At 37.2% G+C, this 21979-nt stretch overlaps 1 protein-coding gene across 2 annotated transcripts; it reads right to left on the reverse strand.

Moving 5' to 3' along the window:
* Positions 1-5856: 5856 nt before the first annotated feature.
* C13H14orf28 (chromosome 13 C14orf28 homolog) lies at positions 5857-15864 on the reverse strand. 2 transcript variants are annotated; one of them, XM_044229677.1, is made up of 5 exons: positions 15613-15864; positions 12301-12825; positions 10538-10627; positions 8988-9122; positions 5857-7818 (listed from the first exon to the last, which is right to left on the reverse strand). In XM_044229677.1, exons 2-5 carry the CDS (start codon positions 12822-12824, stop codon positions 7635-7637), a joined length of 933 nt encoding a protein of 310 aa, XP_044085612.1. In that variant the 5' UTR covers position 12825; positions 15613-15864; the 3' UTR covers positions 5857-7634. The 2 variants fall into 2 exon arrangements, with proteins under 2 accessions (XP_044085612.1, XP_044085611.1); XM_044229676.1 differs by lacking the exon at positions 15613-15864 and having other exon boundaries at positions 12301-12875.
* Positions 15865-21979: the final 6115 nt, after the last annotated feature.

Genomic DNA, 21979 nt, shown 5'->3' on the forward strand with positions numbered 1-21979 from the left:
CCAATCACTTCTGTCATCCTGATCAGGAAGAAAGTCTTTTAAAGGATATTCTTGTGTGTGTCCTGAGGAGAATTGATAGTTTGATATTCATATGCTGCCTCCTGCTGTGCCAAGGAGGCCACTTAGAGTTTAAATAAGCAGGGGTCCTAGAATTTAAGAGAGTAGTTGGTTCCCAATGAATAGAGAACTATGTCTCAACAAGTTCTAGAGCCAAATGTTAGATAAACTATATGGACAGTGTCTGGTAGATAAATGATTTTGAGCAGGAACAAAATGTCATATTTCATTATTATTGAGTATCTAGGAAAATTCAAGCAACTTACTTCCCTCTAATACTTTTACTTTTTCCTGCAATATTTATACTTTTCCTTGTTTTTGCATTTCAGACTAATTAATGAATTTAATATTGTTTTACTCTTAATATTACAAATTGTTCTGTGAACTAAATTGCCACAATTTAGTTCATTTTCTGCAGCAGCACTACTTAGCTACTAATTTCATTTCTTTTTTTTTTTTATTTCATTTCTTAATACAGTATTGAAAGAGAAAAAAAAAATAATGGTAGATAACACTTTCATGATGCTTACTATCTGCTAGGCACTAAGTTCTATACATGTTCATTAAATCCTCACCTCAACCTTTTGAGATATATTCTATTATCCTCTCCATCTTATAGTTAGGAAACTAGGGGCCAGAGGAGTCAAATAATAAGCCCAAGGTCACACAACCAGAGTCCCAAGTTTTTTTGTTTTTTAAATTAACATATAATGTATTATTTCTTTCAGGGGTATATATCTGTGATTCATCAGTTTTATGTAATTCACAGCACTCACCATAGCACATACCCTCCCCAATGTCCATCCCCCAGCCACCCCATCCCTCCCAACCTCCTCCCCTCCAGCAACCCTCAGTTTGTTTCCTGAGATTAACAGTCAGTTTGTCTCCCTCTCTGGTTTCATCTTGTTTCATTTTTCCCTCCCTTCCCCTGTGATCCTCTTTCTTGTTTTTCAAATTCTTCTTATCAGTGGGATCATATGATAATTGTCTTTCTCTGATTGCCAGAGTCCAATTTTGAACTCAGGCCACACTCTTGCCTCTCCTTGACAGCATGAAAAATTAATAGTTGAAAACTGATAATAATAGAGATAATCTAGTGGTAATGTGATCATATGTGATTCACTGGAAAGTTTGCAATTCCATGATATTTTTCTTGGGTGAAAAATGTCAATTCTGAATCAGGTCTTCTGGCATTTCTGTAAGTTCTTTAGGGACAAGAATTCCTAACTCTTCAAAAGAAGAGGTCAGGAAAGTGGAAAGGAGTCCAGAAACTATGAGGGTTGAGATGAAAAAGCCCAGGAGTCAATTTACAAATATTATTTGAGCTGGGGTGTTGGCGGAGAGCATAAAGGATCTCATCAATGATGTCACCACTCTATGTTATCCCCAAGCTATGAATACATACAGTGACACAGGACACAAGGAAAAGGAACCTGGATTTGGTTCACCCAAATTATAAAGTGGGTTAATACTTTAAGGCCAGGGACGCCTGGGTGGCTCAGTGGGTTAAGCCTCTGCCTTCGACTCAGGTCATAATCTCCGAGTCCTGCGATCAAGTCCCGCATCGCGCGCTCTGCTCAGTGGGGAGCCTGCTTCCCCCTCTCTCTCTGTCTGCCTCTCTACCTACTTGTAACCTCTCTCTGTGTGTCAAATAAATAAATAAAATCTTAAAAAAAAAAAAAACAAAAAACTTTAAGGCCAAAAAATTTCAGGCATGGTTCTTTCCTCCCCTCTTCCCTATTCCATACTGGGGAGCTTCTGCCACCTAGTGTTCATGTAGAAAACTGCAAGAGCTGGGAACTCCCCTTTCCTGTCCCACCATAGGTCCAGTTCACAGCTCATTCACCAAGTATTGAAAAGGGATCCCGCCCAATGATCCTCTCACTTTCCCCTCAAGTCTCTTCCCTTCTGTCAGAAATAGAAAATATTTGACATTATTAATCCTTGTGGAATACTTTAGCTACAATAAATTCCTTTTTTAAATTTGAAGGGTTTAAAATCCGTTTTATATTTATTTTAGGATTTATAGCCTTCTAATAGAAATTAAAGGTGGTTAATATTTGGGGTAGAGGTAGAGGAAATAAGACCTTACGACTACCCTAGAGACCACAAGTTAGGCAATCTGCAGTCTCTTTTTTCTAGAAACCTCCTCGAGGGATGCTAGACAGGCAACTGTGAAAGGCCCATTTCAACAAAGACCTCACAGCAGTTGTCTGTGAAGCTGCTCCTCCTCTGTACCCTCACAACCTGAGGTGCTGACCCTGCCATAGGACTTCCTTCTATACAGTCATCATTGATGGACTCATCTTTCCCTTTTCAAGACATGTGCCCACCTCCAGTGCATAAATACCTAATTCAACTAACAAATAGTACTATGTATGTATCAAATAAATGCTGCAGAATATGTCTGCTCTTAATTGGTTCTAGCTTGTAGCCCCTCTAATCAAGCTGAGCCTGTTCGGGTAAAGATTTCTCTAGCTGGCCAGTTATTTCCTTCAAGGCCTTACCTGGTCTCTCCTTGACCTGAGCACAGTTCAGCTTTTTCTCTGTTTCCTGTTGTTTGCTTTCCTCTTCTTTTTTCTAACCTGAAATGCCCATATGTTGGATGTGCAGAACTGTTTATTATGTCTGCTTTTCACAAACTCCCCAAGTTTTTTTCTACTCTACCCTTAGAGCAAGCCAAATATGCTCAGTCTATTTTAATCTTTCTTTGTTATACTCTGTTAGGTTAACAGAGAAGCAGAAAATCAATTTGGTTGTATCTGCTTTGGGACAATTTATGTCATCAGGGCCTTGCTTCCCAGCTCTGGCACCTGGGATGCTAGTTTTGAGGTAGAGGAATGTAAAGGAATGAATCTTTCATAAAGTAAGTTCTTGAAGGTTCGAGAAGATGAAGGCTTTTAAAGACAAGTGTCCAGGTAGAAAGAAATGTCTGAATAGATGGCCACAGCAGTTTTCTTCAGTCTCACTTTCCTCTTGAAGTTTCTCCACGTTGATAGCTTGTATCAACACGATGCTGCCCCCCAGGAATATACAGTTCTTCAAAGCCCTAACTCATTGACTCTTGTTCTCTTCAGTACTTTGAAGCTATGCTGGACTTTTCAAAAAGACTGTCTAGTATGATCTAATGATTATCACTGTGTGGAGAAATCATGATTGATCATTTTCTTATACTTTTTGGGATTTATTCTTTTAAATTTATTTATGTATTATTTTTATAATCATATTAAAAATGGGACTTCACTAAATTCAAAGGGAAAATAAGTAATGAAACTATAAATAACCACATAAACAGATGGCTAATTCTACCATGGCTAACTTGTCTACACAGCTCATTTGCTCTCCAAGCTGCTATTCCATTCCACATCATTTTTGAGGGTCCTGTGGGGGCAGCTAAGTTTTCCATCTTCAGATGATATTCTTTTTTATTTTTTAATGATTTTGTCAGAGAGAGAGCTCGAACATGAGGGAATGAGCACAAGCAGAGGGAACGGAAGGCAGAGGGAGAAACAGGTTCTCTGCTGAACAAGGAGGTGGGACTCAATCCCAGAACCTTGGGATCATGACCTGAGCTGAAGACAGATGCTTAACCATCTGAGCCACCTAGGGACGCCTGGGTGGCGCAGTTGGTTGGACGACTGCCTCCGGCTCAGGGCGTGATCCTGGAGTCCCGGGATCGAGTCCCACATCAGGCTCCCAGCTCCATGGGGAGTCTGCTTTGCTCTCTGACCTTCTCCTCGCTCATTCTCTCTCACTGTCTCTCTCTCTCAAATAAATAAAATAAAAAAAAAAATCTTAAAAAAAAAAAAACAAAAAAAAAACCCATCTGAGCCACCCAGACACCCCCAAATGATATTCCTCTTGATACCTTCCAGAAGACCTCACTGAGAAAACAATAGATGTACTGTGGAACTGATTGCTCACTCAGTATAAATAATACACATCCTCAGGTAGAAATCAGCATTTATAAAGAAATCATTTAGCTCCAGTGGCCTCCCCATAACTTCCTCTTCAATTTAAGACAGAGTCAAAAGTTATGTTTTCCCTGGGATTAAATTAAATTTGAGGCTAAAGGCTGTCTAGATGACCAGATAGTGAACCCTGGGCCAGTTAGGTGTATAGGAACTAGTTAGTAAGGCACCATGCCATTGAGATGAACTTCAAAATCTTTTTTTTTTTTTAAAGATTTTATTTATTTATTTGACAGAGATCACAGTAGATTGGGGGGTTGGGAAGCAGGCTCCCTGCTGAGCAGAGAATCCAATGTGGGGCTCGATCCCAGGACCCCGGGATCATGACCGGAGTGGAAGGCAGAGGCTTTAACCCACTGAGCCACCCAGGCACCCCTCAAAATCTTTCTTGATTGTAGCTTTTCAAACAGAAGAATTTGTGCTGATTTTAAATGTTAGAGCATTGACAAAGGAAGATGAAAATATAAATGTTTGCTTTGGCTGTGGTTCAGCAGCAATAATGACAGTCATTTTGCATGTACTGCTTACCCTTTATGCCTATAGCACTATTATTTTTCAAATAATTAAATATCACTAAATCATTTAATTATAATTTTTAACTGTTGATATGCTCAACATGTACAGCTTTTCCTTTATGTGTTACAAGAGTTATCTGCTTATATAGCTTAGTTGTTTACTCATACTCTAAGAATGAAATAGAAAATGGGAGTCACCCTAAGCAAGCATGCCTATGGTAATTACCTTTAGTTTTTCTTCCTCTTTGACTGGATCAGTATCTGAGATCTGATATATCAATATCTGAGAACAATATTTCAGATATTAAGTCAACTATAATAATAATGAAAAGCTACTTTAAAGGATAAATCTAAGTAAGATTACTTGCTAAATTGGGGTCAAATGTTTCTTTTACTGCAAAGAAGTTTGACATTCCTATTTTAATTTGCTTTATTTGTCCTTTATCCCCTTCTGATTGAGGCCAGGGTTTTAAAATCACTTTTCCTCTCCCCATAAGGTTGAGGTAGGGTTTTTGGCATTTTTATTAAAAATACATTCTGGGAGGGGCGCCTGGGTGGCTAAGTGGATTAAGCCGCTGCCTTCGGCTCAGGTCATGATCTCAGGGTCCTGAAATTGAGCCCAGCATGAGCCCCGCATGGGCTCTCTGCTCAGCAGGGAGCCTGCTTCCTCCTCTCTCTGCCTGCCTCTCTGCCTGTTCTCTGTCAAGTAAATAAATAAAATCTTAAAACAAACAAACAAACATTCTGGGGGCTCCTGGGTGGCTCAGTCAGCTAAGTGTTTGCCTTCAGCTCAGGTCATGATCCTGGGGTCCTAGGATTGAGGCCCACATCAGGCTCCCTGTTCAGCAGGGAGTCTGCTCCTCCTCCCCCATTGTGATCTCTCTCTCAAATAAATAAAAATCTAAAATAAATAAATAAATAAAGATTCTGATGATTTCTTCATGTTTTTCACTTCTTCCCCCCTCCCCCGACCCGTTCCAGTATTCCAATTTTTCTAAGAGTGCTTAAAGTTGTAAAGAATTTTCCATACCCTCACCTTCACATCTTGCAGATAATCTAATTTAATTATTTTTCACCCCTTTTCTACCCACTGTTTGGTCAGCAGGGGAAATTGTTTCTATCTGCCAACCAACCACTACTGTAACAATAACCTACCTATTATCCTTAAAATCCAACCATCTTGGGGTCCAGAAGGCATACTTAAATTCTATTACATGTAAGTCCATTATTGATAGGAGCAACTGCCCAAATAAATAACTTAAAAGAAAAGATCTAGAAAGTTCATTAGTAACAGAGAATCTGGGAGACTTGCCTCTGTATGAAAGAGGTAGAAAAAAATATATTTTTTATTAGCATGTTCAAGGCAGTCAAGATTTTAACAAACATCTTAATCCTCACAACAACCCTGTGAGGTAGGTAAAAGTCACTGTTTTGTGATAAGCTAGTATTATTCCAAATAAAGTGCAATTCTTAAAAGAATAACCTGCATTAGGAATAATTACACTAATGAACCACATATATATATATTAATATTTGTTTTTGTATACTTTGATTCATGCAATAAGGTGTCCCCATAAAAATTCACTGTAAATCACTGTCAAAACATGTGGGGACTATTTAAATAAACTCTGGGGTAGATTTTTTTTTTTTTGTAAAATAAATCACTATTTTTTATCTTATACAAGACATAATTTTCACAGTATTCGCTCAAAGTGAGGCATTCTCAGCATTGTTATACTCACATTTATTCTTTTTTAAGTTACTTCAACATGGCACCAAGCCAATGTAAGATTTAATTTCCTGAACTAAATCTTACCAATTTGGTATATGGCAGTGAACTGTGTTGTCATGTAGACATCTCCAAGTATACTGCATGCAGTCCCAACCCAAAATCTAAGATGGACTGTTTATTGAAATTAAATACTAAAGTAAATGGTGATAAACTGCAAAAAGTATTTTCCCTTGAAGAGATTACTTAATTTTTTTCCTTAAAAAAGGAAGAAAGACCTTAGGGTTTTGAAAACAATTTCTGATAATTATAAAATTCTAGTGATTTGTATTGCAAATCAAACCCTCATGCTATCAGTTTACTACTTACAAGGAAGCCACCAGTTTGTTACTCCAAAAGTTTAGTTTTTTTTTTTTTCTCTGTGAAAATATGATTTAAGAGCAAAAAAAAAAAATATATTCTAGGCACCATTTTCTCTTAAATATATATTTAAAGTATATTTCTATCATTAATCCAGCATTAGTAAGCATCCTGTTGCCTGATATTTATAGTTGTCTTATCTTCAGAACAGATTTTTATTAGAGAATTTCCATTACATTTAATTATGTTAGATTAGTTATATATTTTATTTGTAACAATAACTTTAATTAAGCTTGCAAGTTTTAGTTAACACTTAAAATGAGTTAACATTTAAAATGTGGCAGCTTTATAATACTTCAGAGCAAGTGGTTAAAGTAATTTGCTATTATAGAGAAATAATTTAAGCCCAGAAAAACATTCTCACCAAAGTATTTTTAAAAACTTCTGCAGGGAAATTAGGCTAATCAATGAGTAAAAAAGATTAAGCCATCTATAAGTTCTACATTCAAATCCATACTAGATCCAACAGTGCACTTTGGATTTTAGTGAGGTAGGGCAAAAGATATAGTCAGATACATTTTGAACTGTTAAATTTATATAAACTGAAATACTGACTTGTACCCAGGTTTTATTTGAATATCCAAAAAGAAAAACCGAGAATTCAAATGATGAAGTATTTTCTTGCTTTCAAGGACAGAACTGTAAAAATCTTTTGAGTATGTATAAATAAAAATTACAAAGGCTACAAGATATATTTTATTTCAACATAAAGTATGCTTATATAAAAATTACCCAGGGCATAGAAAAAAGAAATACAAATATTTTTGCATAGATTCTCCATATATAATATTTACCTGGGGCTAAACACTAGAAAATACACCTCTGAAACTAGTATAGTTCAACTATTTCCTTGGATACCAAGTATATACAAAATAAAAGTCCTTCATCTGGGGGGGAGCATGGGCAGGAGGGAAAACAATTTAATTTAGCATCAGTCTATATTTATTTCTCTGTTGCTCGAATATAAACCAATGATGACAAGAGGAGAAACTCTGGGGGTTTATTTAACAAAATTAAATTCACATTTCTGAGGCCATCATAGTGCATCCAATGTCCATCAATCTGGAAAGCTGCAGAATAATGATGTTCCACTTTGTTAAATAATGTGGCACCTTCCAACAAATACCTGCAAATTAAATGACAAAGTGTAGCAAAAAAGATAAAACTTTATTTTTAAACATTTTTTTTAAAGATTTTATTTATTTATTTGACAGAGATCACAAGTAGGCAGAGAGGCAGGCAGAGAGTAAGAGGGGGAAGCAGGCTCCCCGCTGAGCAGAGAGCCCGATGTGGGGCTTGATCCCAGGACCCTGGGATCATGACCTGAGCCGAAGGCAGAGGCTTTAACCCACTGAGCCACCCAGGCACCCCTATTTTTAAACATTTCTTAAGTTTTTTTTTTTTTTTTAAAGTAGGCTTCACACCCAGAGTGGAACATAGGGCTTGAACTAACAACCCTAATGTCAAGACCCGAGCGGAGATCAAGAATCAGAGGCTTAACCAACCGAACCACCAAAATGCTCCTTAAATTCTTAATTAAGGAATAAAAATATTGCTGTTATTTATATTCTGGTACCTAAAAAGATATGTCAGTAAAAAGCACATACTATAACTGGTAATTTAGAGTAAAATATTTAAAAATTCAAAAACTGATATAATTTAAGAATTTCGAAAAACATTTTAACAATCTGTATCATTCTATTAAATGATATCTGTATCATTCTATTAAATAAGAGAAAACCTTTTAAAAGCAAAAAGTTAAAAGACCCTGTATGTCCTAACTTGTATGCAACAGACATTTTTATCTCTAATGCTGAAAGTAACATTTTTTGTTTAAACGATGACCTCCTATTATATACTACTTTGATTTGAAATACAAGTAATAGCCAGTCGTTACTGTTTACTACGTGTCAGGTACCAACCTAAACACTTTATATGTGTTATCTCATTAAGTATCACAACAATGTGCCACATAAATATTGTCATTTCTGTTTATAAAACCAAGAAACTGATGTGTAAGCTGGTTAAGTTAGGACACAAGGTTACATAGCTTGTAAAAGGTGGGGCTGAGATTTGATTCAATTCTGTCTATTCTATAGTCCAACTATTATGCACATTGCCAGAGACTAACCCCCTGTAGTAGATTCTAACCTTATTCGGTATACAGAATAATAGTTAGCTATGATTCTTTTCGATGATATTTCTTAAGGGCTAGTCACAGTCATGACAGAACAGCAGTAAAATAGAAAATAAATTTACTTATTAGTTTTATAAAACATACCAAAAAATACCTACTTGTGATCAGATAAATCCAAGTAATATGGTACATATGCCAGATCTTCAGATTTCCAATGCTGCATATTTAAGACAACAAAAGGGGGTGCTCCATGGCAGAAAACTCGCTGGGAAAATTCTCTTAAGCCACCACACCTAAAATCGAAAAGAGACATGAACTTTATTACACTTGAAACAAAACTACCTTTTATCACTTCTGGGTTGTCTTTATTAATTTCTTAAAAAGTATAATTATTTTAGGTGTGGGTAATGGTGTGGCTATATTACTATTTTTATTATCTATACCCATAAGTTTATAAGCTGTGAGATTCTATATATAAGAAGTAATACTTTTCTTTAAAAGTAAATTCTTTAAAAATTTAAAGAATAAAACCCCAGGAAAAGCTATTTTTTTTAAGCTTACAAAACTTTTAATTTTTTGAACTGACATAAAAGCTTTTATATGTCTATACATTCCCCCCCCCCACCTTGGTTGGTTTCAAATGATAATACTGGCAGAGAGGTAAATAGTAGGACTCTTCCAGTCCTCTTTATATTGTATAAAATTCCCTAATTGCATTTTTTAAAAAGATTTTATGTATTTATTTGACATGCAGAGATAGAGACAGTGAGAGACAGAATACAAGCAGAGGGACTGGGAGAGGGAGAAGCAGGCTTCCAGCTAAGCAGGCAGCAGATTGGATGCAGGGCTCAATCCCAGGACCCCGGGATCATGATCTGAGCTAAAGGCAGATGTTTAAAGACTGAGCCACCCAGATGCCCGTAATTGCATCTTTTTGCCATGAGAATGAGATAAATTCTGTTTTCTTAGTAGTCTCACATATTAAGGATATGGATCAGAATACCACAAATACAGTAAAATCTCGATTAACCGGAATACTCAGGACACAGTATTTTGTTTCATAAACGTTACTGATTAAAGCATTAACTAGAAAACCATTTAGTTTCAGTATTTCCTGTTAAAATACATTAGATTACTTTCTGGACTTAAGTACAATTAACTGAATATATTTTATTCTTCCTTCCTTTTGTGATTAATTAGCTGTAAGGCCATCCTTCTAAATCTTAAATCTCATTGTACAATACCTTAGATATAGAAATTGTTGAGAGACTGGGATGAAGATGTTCTGCCCCTTTTGAATTTTTTTAAAACTAAGTTAAATTTTTTGGTTGCCATTTACCTCTTTCTCCTAAATGAGGAATGCAGAAAAAAATCCAGTTAATTGGGAGTCCGATTAGCTGGGTTCCGGTTAACCAAGGTTTTATTGTACCTGCTCAGCAGTGGGGAAAAAAGAAAAGGCATTTGCTTTGTATTCATCAAGTAACTGTAGTATGATATTCTATATAGTGAAATTTTATAATGACAACATAGCATAAGATGGCATAGTAAACTACCATATGTGTTAAGATTCCAAAAACACTAGGCTTCCAACTCACAAATACTTGTGAGTTGCTATTTCCTAAAGTATTGACATCAAAGAGCCTATCTGTTCAGGTTTCTTTATAAAAAATAGAAATACTTTGATCTTAAATGTCTATCATATACTCACCCACTCTCTTCACACAGTTCAATCCTGGAACAGAATAACTCATCCACAGCCAGTCGTATCAAGTTTCCATGAGGAATTTCTTGGGGAGGACTACAACAATTACAAAATGTATGTAAGAATTGCTTTGGAAATTTACATGTTAAATATTTATTAGGATAACCAATTTTACAGATCAATTCATTATTAGCAAATCAAGTATAAAATTATAACCTCTGTTTTTCATCTTTTTATTTGTTATAATTATAGCAATCAGTTGAACTTAATAAACATTAATGCATGAAGTTTTCCAAGAAACATTAAATCTTTCTGGAAACTGTTCCTGAAATATGCAGTTGTTACTTAAAAAAGTTTTTGAGAGGTTTTAGTAGAAGGGATTGTGGTCTTGGGGAAGAAAGGAGGACCCAGAATTAGGAGAGCTACCGATTAGGTACATGACTAAATGCAAATTACAGCCATTGTTGGCTACTATTACTTGATTTGTTAAAAAATGTCTTCCTACATACTTCAGAGATTGTTTTAAATGTAGGATTGAAATATAGGCAAAAGCCTTAAAAAGTTTTATATATATATATACACACATATATATGTATATATATGTATATATATATACACACATATATTTTCAGTATGATGAAAAATATTTTATTGAGCTTAAAATATTAGCATTAATATTAGATTATAAATACTAATTATAGTTTCAGAATATACACAAATTGATACTAGTTTTTGAAAAGCAAAACAGATTTCTAAAATGCTTTTTAAGTTCCTTACAATTTAGAGTAATGAAACTTTCTTCCCGGACAGATTTCAAACTCAACGTCATCATATCAGCAATACAGGAAATGGACAAAGTATTACAGAAACAAGAAACACATTAATTGACAGATTCTAGAAAGAATATAGTATCTTCAGTTTTCCATAAATAGCAAAATGTTACAATATTAAACTAAATATGTTCTAAAGAAATGTGAATTTAGTTAAGTTAGGGTATGTGATGTATATTTCAAAAAGGGAATATCTATTAGGCTGCTTCTGTGGACCACTGGGTCAAATACATTTTCAGAAAACAATGTGTTTGGGTTTTTCAGTCCTGTTTTTCTACTGGCAGTTATCTTTTTTCCAGCTCATGTCCCCTGGGGGCTTTAATGTTTCCCAATACTCTACTAGGCCATGCCAGTTTGGCCTTCTTCCCTATCATTTACCAGCCTGGAGGTCTGCCTTCTCTGTTAAAGCCAAAAATATTCAGCAGGCTATCAGCACCTCTCCTAGCCAGTGAAAAAGCTCCTAACATCAGTATCCTCTCCAGGTATGAAGATTCGAATTTTGGGGTTTCTGTCTATAATGATGCCCTGGCCATGACACGACACTCTTCTTGTTCATGTAAAAACAGCTTACCCAACAGAAATCCATTCAAGAAGTGAACATTCCAATATAGCATTAAATGTTCTTTAAGAGGTTATGTTTATGAAACAAATAATTATCTACACAGTGATATTAGCAATTCAAAGCAAGAATAAAACATTTTGCATACAAATTCGTTACCTTTCAAGTAAAATAGTTATCAGTTGGTTTTACAAACTCAATTCCAAGATATTTGGATTTAATAAACAGTATAGTCCTGCATTTGTGGGGCTGCAATGTATAAGTAAGTAATTATACAAGGTCTGTACTTAAGGAAATACTTTGACTATATTTATTTATAGCAGCATTCATTTAAAAAGTACATTATCTATGCTAAAATGACAGACTTCAAAACAACTTACTTTATATTAATTGTGCGTTGCTGATCTTCCTGCACTCGAGTTGGGCATCGCCAGTTGGAACAGTAACTCTCTTGTATGGTAGACATGAGATTTTCGAGATTTTTTGTAAAATTATCATGTTCATTCCCAAATAAATCAATTATTAATGAAGCTTTATGAACTTCAGATTTGTATTGCTGTTTTTCCATCTTGTCCCAAATCCAAAGTAGCTTCACAGTTGTGAAACTATAGGTGTCCATTAAATAAAGAAAACAGTCTACAAACTCTCTACCTAAATGAAGAGAGAGTTCCCTGGGGAAATTTTCATTTTCATTAAGAATGACATATAATAACATCAAGAATCCATCTATGGTGCAGGTGTTTTTCAGTCTTATTTCAACATAGAGTGGTGTACAGGATACTGCTTTGCGGCCAGCTTTGATAGTAAAAACACCTCCCCAAGGAAGAACAGGCCTCCAAAATGAGCGATCTTGGTTATAGTTATTTTTAATTGATGCTTTGATCTCTTCAAACAGTGTCTTCATCCTGCATTTTAAAAGTTTAAGATGGAACATGTAAATTTGTGACTTCCTATGTTAAATGCTTGAAATATGTTTAAATGAAAACAAACCTATCTAAAGATTCAAATTAGGGGTGCCTGGCTGGCTCAGTTGGTAGAATATATGACTCTTGATCTCCTGATTTTAAGTTCGAGCCCCAAGTTAGGTATAGGGATTACTTAAAATTTTTTTAAAAAAGGATTCAAATTAAATTTGGTCAGGAGGCCTACCAATATAATGAAAAAAATTAAAACAAGTCAAGCTGAGCCTTTTTTTGGGCAATGTGCATGGCCTCTGGAAAGACCATTAAGAAGTGCAATCTTTTTTGAGGTACAGGGTGAGCATTTGATAAAACTTTTATACTAATTATATAGCAGATTTTATCTTTGATATAAGGAAGACCCTGAAATAAAAAATTCTAAATGAAAAAAGCTATTTGAAAATGCAATCCAAATTTGGTTGGGTGCATTCCTAATGTAAACCTCTTTCTCCCTTCAAAATATAAGCTGTGCTTCATTTCCCTTTTAATATGCATGATTCCACTTATGAAACTGCTATAATGGAATTCTTAGTTGGGCTACAGAATAATGGCCAATTATATTTGAAAGACCACATATGAAAAGTAATCCCAGAGTACTTAACTGAAGAGTTGCACAGCTGATACAAAAATCATTTCTAAGCACTTTGGGATTTTCACTTGCAATTTAGGACCATACTTGATATTTTATAATTCTAACTATAGAGGCCGTGCTGTGAGGATCTGATTCAGAACTTGGTAAAGTAATCTGATTCCCTCTCTTTGCATGCTTTGGGAATGAAATGGGGTGTCCTCCCTATTTAAACTGTTACTTATGTTTCTCCTAACCTTGATGTTAGCTAAGCAATTTGTTCTTAGTCATTGATTGTATTGTAAAAATATGTTCCTGTCATGTATGTTATACAAAGCAGAATTTTAAAAAATTAAAGAATGAGGTCCTTCCTAATGAAACTGAATAGAAAAGATTGCTTTACTTGGTACAATAAATGTCTAAACTAAAAACATCACAGGATTTCTCAATGGTACGTCTATGGAAAAGTATATTTTCATGAAAAAAGAAAGCAAAGCATCTGAGGAAGTGGAAAAGAGAAGTCACAGACTGAGGTGTCTTATTTGGACTATCTTTTCAGGTGCCACACATATCCTCCCAAGCACAACATAAATCCAATACTGAACACTGCAGACCTCCATGTTTTATTTGTGTTAAGAAATAAAGTTCACATGGCATCAAGTATAGAGCTGTTGAATCACTATGTTGTATACCTGAAACTAATGTAACATTTTGTCAGCTATACTTCAGTTAAAAAAAAAACAACTGTTTTACACTTTAAAGAAATTAAATTCAGACCGATTTCACAATACTAGCAGACTGAAAATTCAGTTCTACAATGTATTAAACGCGGGCGTGCACGCACACAGTATTTTCGGCTTGAGGCAAGGCTGTGGACTCTAAAATATTCAACACTATATTTAGTCTTAAGTGTAGATGTTTATTCATAGTCGGTAACATGTTGTCAGCTCTAGTCAACCATTTAGGTAATTAGAGGGCGTGGCAAATCTGGAGCCTTAGACAAACCCAAACGGTTTCTTCTTAATGTTTCTGAAGATTAAACAAAAAAAATCATATGGCATTCAAATACCTTTGAAAATGAAAATAACTTTCTTTATGGTTTCACTTATTTCTACTTAATTTTTAAAAACTTTGTAGCAAGGTCACAAGCCTGGGCTCAGATTTCCAAATGTTGCATTGGGAAGGAATTGTAAAATCTCTGCACTATTTTTCTTCAAATTATCTTTAAAGCAGGACCAAATGAGTAACTACAGCAACAGTTCTACGTAACAGAAATAAACTACAATTATATATATATATATATATATATATATATATATATATATATAATGAAACTAACTTCTTCAGCCTGTCTTTGCGGGGGAGGAAAAGGGCAGGGGTAGAGAGGATTCAAAGAACTAGAGGACACCTACTCGTTTCAGCATTAAGGTGGTGATTTGTTATAAAGTAAATTACAGCAAAATGAGTAAAAAAGGTGGTGAAATGGCTGCAAAGAGCTTTACTTAAAATTGTCTTAAGATTTCACCACATCGTCGAAAAGATTGTTTCTTTAGGCTGTGCATTAGAAGCCCTGGAGGATATATCCTGCTGGCATCATTGTCCTGATTCAACAGGCCCCTCCAGTTTAAATAAACCTGGAAAACTCCCCCGACCTCTATTTCCTTGGCAAAACGACACCTTTCTTTTGCGGTCATTTTCAAGGGTGACAATCTGTACTCCACACTGGTCGGGAGGAACAGACCATTCGCCCTAGACACTGAATGCCGGGCTCCCTAAGAGCTCGGCGGTCCTAAGGATCCCCTTTGAATCAGCACCCCGAAATAATCTGAAAAACGGCCACGCGCTCCCCCCCGAAGGAGCGCGGGGCTTCGGGGCAGGGACCGGCGGGGCGCGCGCTGGGCGCCCGCCTCCGTCCCCCGCACTCCGGACACGCCTATCCCGCCCCCGGTCCTCTGCGCCCGCGAAGGCCTGGCACCGAGGGCTGGCCCCGCACCGCTGGCACATCCCCGAGCCTGAAGCAGGTGAAACGGCGGGCAACCCTGCCCGCGTCCAGGTAGTGTTCCCCTAAGCGCCTGGGACTGCGGGCGCTGGGCTAGAGGGCCGGGCCGCGGAAGGCATTCCCACACCGGCCATTCTCCGTCCACCAGGTAGCCGACTTCTCGTACCTCCCCGGGGACCGAAAACCGCCGGTGCCGCCGCACCCGTCGCCGCCGCCGCTTGCTCATGGAGAGCCCGTGCTGCCGCCGCCGCCGCTTCATCTACTAGCACCGTCCGCTGTCTGGGCCTCCCCGGTGTGAGTGCGGGGCTCTGGCACGGCCTCCATCGCACCCGCCGCGGCGGGAGCCACAGCAGCTCCAGCGCCCAGGCCCGATCCGACCGGACCCACGGAGCCAGGACCGCAGGACGCGTAGCTTCTTATTACGGAGGAAGATTCGGCCTGACCTCCGCCCCCCTCCCCCCAGCCCCTAGTACCCAGCCGCCTGACGGTGCTGCTGCGCAGGCGCGAAGACGCCCCTGCCAAACGTGCGTGTGTCGGTGTGTATACAGCGTCCAGATTCGCCCAATAGAAACCAAAATCAGGTGCGGGGGGCGGGACTTTGCGGAGAGGGGCGGTGTTCCCGTGTTAGAGGGTGGGAAGGGCAGCCGGAAGTGGGCCGGACTTGCGTGGAGGCGGAGCTTTGTTGGCAATCCAGCCTGGCTTTTTGAGGTTTGTATCCTTTAGGACCTTGATTTTAGTTTGCTTCCAAGTCTTGTCTTCTTAAATTCTTAACTCAGAAGGGGAGAAGTTTGTTTTCACAGGAAACTTTAACTATGCAAACCTTTTAAGTATATAGTTAAGAAAAGTTGAATTAGTGGGTTAACTGCTCTCTTTAGTGTTCAAGGTAGTAATGGGTCAGGGTGCTGTAATTTACAATAGAAGTTAATAACATTTATATCAGTTAGATAGCTTTAGTCCCATTGTAGAGATGAGAAAAAATGAGTTTCGGAAATGTTAAAAGTACCACACATTAAGTAATGGCTGTGAATTGAAGCCAGAGCTGCTTAATGCTATAGTCTGTGGGCTCTATCAGTTTTCCTACTCAGTTAGCCCCAGTTCTTGTATCCTTCCTTAAAGAGTCAGAGCTCATATGGCTTAGCTCCTGGAAAACACAGACCACCCTGGAGAACTGCCTTACCCATCATTACAAATGTGGATACTGTTGAGATATTCCCCATCTGTTCAACAAATAATGATTGGGAAGTGAAACCCAACCTCCAGAACATGCTATACAGAGAGCTCAAGGCCAGTCCAGCACATCACTGTGATCCTCAATCACAGCTGAATCTGGTAGATCCCTCTTCGACTAGTGATGGCCAGTCAGGGCTATGGCAGGGACCTTCCTCATACAACTCTCTCAAAAAGTCCAGTGATAGAGGAAAGGAGGGTAGGAGAGGGGGTTGACTTACTCAAAATAATTACTGCAGGTCATGATGGGAAGAAATGGACATCTCTCAGAGTGGGGGGTGGGGGAGAGGCTCTGGCCAAAAAGTAAGAATCAATAATTCTGGCACAGTCTGCTCTTTTCAGTTTCCTTGTTTTTCTTATTTCTTATGACATTTCACAGATGAAGAAACCGAGGTTCTGAGAGATTATATGACTAGTGTGTCTGTGTTGGGATTTACATGCAAAGAGTTTAGTCTCAGTATTAAAACTATCCTGCAAGTAGAACACTCTTGAAAAATGTTTATACATGTGGATTATATGTTCAGTTGACCTTCTTTCACAAGATATGGAATTAATTTTATAATGATTGAGTTATTCTCTTCCTAAAAACAGAACCCAGTTGTGGTGGTTGTCACCATTTCTCGAGAATAGCAGAGAGATGGCTCATTATGCTGAGGCTTAGCTAGGAAAGGGAAGCATGGATTCTTTGGATACTTGGATAATTCACAAACTTCACTGAGGCCTTTAACTGAGATTTGCATTCTGCTGCTTCTCTGCTCCTCTTAAAATCTGACAGCTGACTTGCAGGGTTTTTTTTTTTTTTTTTTAGACAGCTTTATTGAGGTATAATTGACATGTAATATATGGGGCATATTTGAAGTATGTAATTTGTGCAGTTTTGATGTATATATACCCCATCATCTAGTCAAGTGAATATATCCATCATCCTCAATTTTCTTGAAGCCCCGTTTTAATTTCTTCCTTGCATCCCTCCCTGCCTCCCACACCTAAGCAACCACTGATCTACTTTCTGTCATTATAGACTCATTTGCATTTCTAAAGATTTATGTAAATGGAATCAGACAGTATGTATCTTTTTTACTTTGGTCTGGTCTCTTTTACCTATCAGTATATAGACATTTGTCCAAATTGTTCTGTGTACCAATAGTTCATTCCTTTTTGTTGCTGAGTGTATTCCATTATATGGATGTACTGCAACTTATCCACTCATCTGTTTGTAGACATTTGGGTTGTGTCTAGTTTGGGGCTATTACCAATAAAGCTGCTATGAACATTTGTATACAAGTCTTTGTGTGGACATATATTTCCTTTTTTCTTGGGTAAATATTTAGAAGGGGAATGCTTGGATCATACGGCAAATATATGTTTACGTTTTTAAAAAACTGCTAAATGGTTCTCCAGAGTAATTGAACCATTTTACATTCCCATCAAGACTGTATTCAGAGTGCCATTTCCTGCACATCCTTACCAATACTTGGTATGATCAGTCATTTTAAATTTTAGCCATTCTAGTAGGTGTGCAGTAATATCTTGTGGTTTTAATATGTCTTTTTCCTAATGACTAATGATGTTGAACATCTTTGTATGTGCTTATTTGCTATCTGTATACAGATTTGGTGATGTGTCTCTTTAGATCTTAGTCCCATTTAAAAAAAATGGATGGCTGTTTTTGTAAATCTTGAGAGTTCTTTGTACGTTCTGGATACAAGTTCTTTGTAGCAGATATAAGCTTTGCAAAGATTTTATTGTGGCATTGGCATGTCTTTTCATTTTCAACAAGAACTTCGAAGAGCAGAAGTTTTAAACTTTAATAAAGTCCAATCTGTTCTTTTATTGATTGTGCTTTTAGTGTCATTTCTAAGAAATCTTAGCCTACTCTAAGTTCACAAAGACCTTTTACTATGTTCTCTTCCAGAAGTTTTACAGTTTAGGCAATATACGTAGGACTATGGTGCGTTTTGAGGTTTTTTTTTATGGTTTAAGGCATGGATTCAAGTTCATATATTGTTGTTCCAGCAATATTTCTTTAAATGTTGTTCTTTTTTCCACTAAGCTATCTTTCTGCTTTTGCCACAGATCAGTTTTTCAGTATCATTTTATAACATTATTTCATATTTATTCATCATCAGCTGTATGTCAGGACATGTGCTAGCACAGAGATATATATCAGCAAGTGTTCTTTGGTTGCAGAAACTAGAACTCAAATATTGTCAACTTAAGTAAAATAGAAATTTATTAGAAGGATATGAAGAATAATAGAATTAAAGGAAAAGATGAGCAATTAGGTCTCTGATGACTTGGTTGATCAGAAGGCAGGTAGTTCCCCCCAGGACAGTAAGATCCTATTAACAAAAGGAGATGGAATGGTGGTGGGCAGATATCTCCCATAGCAGTGCTTCCCAACTTTTTTTACACCCATACATGGTAAAATTGTCAGATTTGGGCAGTGTATGAGGGTAATCTGACAAGAGATTAGGAAGTGTCTAAATTGAGCGTGGTGAAAAAAAAAATCCATCACATTTTCTTTATTATGTAATTCTAGGGAAAAGATAAGTATTAGGGTGATATGAAACATTGAATTTATATAAAACTTCTCAATGAAATATTTTAAAAAATTGATGAGAAACTTGAGCTTGTTTCCATGATAAGATTTTTATTTCAAACCTTTATTTAGGGTACCTGTGTGGTTCAGATGGTTAGGCATCTGCCTTCAGCTCAGGTCATGATCCCGGGATTCTGGGGTCGAGTCCCACGTTGGACTCCCTGCTCAGTGGGGAGCCTGCTTCTCCCTCTGCCTCTCTCTTTCTGTATCTCATGAATAAATAAATAAAATCTTTAAAAAAATCCTTTATTCAAACTTAATTGTAATAATACATAAGGAAAAATGTATCTATCATAATTATGTAGCTTGGTGAATTTTTACAAAGTGAGCACACCTGTTGTGTGTTCCAGTTACATATACTTGGATTACAAATTACCTCTAAACTTGGCGGCTTAAGACAGCAACATTTATTTTGCTTCCGAATTTGCATTTTGGGCAAGGCGTGATAGGTTAATTTAAAGGCTGGGGGCTGGAATCATCTGAAGCCTCCTTTACTTACATGTTTGGCTACCATGCTCCCCTGTTGGCTCTGACTTTAGCTATGTCTGTGACCAGAACACTCCACGGGGGCTTTCCATGTGATTCCTTGACTTCTTGATAGTGTGGGGGCTGGGTACCAAGAGTGAGCATCCCAAGAAAGAAGGCCAGGTGGAAGCTCCAGTACCTTTGCTAATCCAGCATTGGAAATCACGCAGTGTCAGTTCCAGTGTATTCTGTTTGTTGGGCGTGAATCACTAAGACCAGTCCATATAAAAGGGAAGGAAATTGGACTTTACCTTCTAATGGAAGGGGTGTCAAGGATCTATGGATATGTTTTTAAATTCCCACACTTACCTAAGCACCTCCTTGATCAAGAAGCAGAACAATTCCAGTGCTCCAACCTTGCCTTCCTGTCATTACCTGCTGCCCCAAAGGTAACCACTATCCTGACTTCTAGTAGCACAGATTAGTGTGGCCTGTTTTTGTAATTTATATAAATAGAATCATACAATATGTGCTCTTTTGGGTCTAGGTTCTTTCAGCATTGTGAGAGTCATTCATGTTGTTCTGTGTAGATTGTTCTTATTACTGCTTAGGATTCTATTTTGTAAATAGCACATAATTTATTTATCCAATTTATTGTCAGTAAGTATTTGGATAGTTTCCAGTTTTGGCTAATCTGAGAAGTTCTGTCTGATTTGAAATTCTAGTACATGTCTTTTGGGACTTGTATATGTAATATACACATACATTCCTAGGGAAAATAGATGTGGGAGTAAAATGCATATGTTTAATCCACTTTAATAGGCACTGCTAAACACTTTTCCAAACTCTGCCACCTGAATGTAGTGAGTAATCATGATCATTTATTAATACTAGGGTTTATGATTGAAATGACTATACACAATTGTAATAATAACCTTATATTCTTAGGTTCTTGATGGTTACCATCGACAGAAGACTGGGCATAGCTGGCTCTGTTGAGCAGTATTGTGGCTTCTCCAGCATGTTGTCTTCTCACATGATGGCCCAGGGCTGTAAGAACAAGTGTTTCAGTGAACACAGTAGACCTTACGTGGCCTTTTATCACCTAACATCAGAAGTATACCCAGTTTTTGTATACATACATAGGTGATGACAAATAGCAGGAGATGATTTATTTTTTTTCAATTGATGAAACATTTTTTATTTGTCTTCAATCAGAATTCAGATAGTTTGATCTTTTAAAATTGTAGTCTAACTGTTCTTTCGCTGACAAGCATAAGGTTGAAATTCCCTGTGGTAATGACAATGGATTTACAGTCTGTTCAAGTTTTTCATACCAAGTACCTCCTAATAGTAATGATGTTTTTCCCTAAACATACACAGATGTTGATTTACTCATCTTAATAAGCATTATTTGGGATTCTAATTATTAGTAGTAAACGATTTTTTTAAAGATTTTATTTAATTATTTGACAGAGAGAGACAGCGAGGGCAGCATGAACACAAGCAGGGGGATTGGGAGAGGGAAAGCTCTCCCTCCTGAGCAGGGAGCCCAATGTGGGACTCAATTCCAGGACTCTGGGATCATGACCCGAGCCGAAGGCAGATGCTCAATGACTGAGTCACCTTGGCGCCCCGGTAGTAAACTATTTTTAATATCAAATTTTCTGAAAGGTAAATTTTTGCTTCAAATCTATACACTTTGTTGGTAGATGTTAAAATGTGTTCAGAGGGATAATGAAGTGAGTATCCTGGGATAGTAAAAGTGCCTGAACAGGCAAGAGAGAGGACGACTTTGATATTTGACCTTGGAGACAGCCTATTTGAAGAAGTCCTCATACAGGTACACCCAGCCCATGATGACTTCTCAAGGAGAGACATAGTGGAATAAAATACCCTGATATCATTTTCCTCCCCCCAGTGATATTGTGACATGTTGTCAATGCTTTTACTATATTGTATTCTTTGAAAGAGGCACCTTTTCTATCTCCTTTGCTTCATTGGTTGACAGTATTGATAATTTCCATGTTGGTTGATAAAAATGAGTTGATTCAACAATTGCATAAAGTCAGATCCATTATACTCCTGTCTTTTGTGTTGTGATTGTCATATATTTTTACTGCTACATGGGAACTTAAGAAATAAGAAGGAAAAAAAAATAAGAAGGAAAAAAGCCCTTTTTATTTACCTACATGTTCACCATTTCTGGTACTTTTCATCCTTTTCTGTAGTTCTAAGT

Source organism: Neovison vison, chromosome 13 (assembly GCF_020171115.1).
Source record: "Neovison vison isolate M4711 chromosome 13, ASM_NN_V1, whole genome shotgun sequence".
Lineage (NCBI taxonomy): Eukaryota > Metazoa > Chordata > Mammalia > Carnivora > Mustelidae > Neogale > Neogale vison.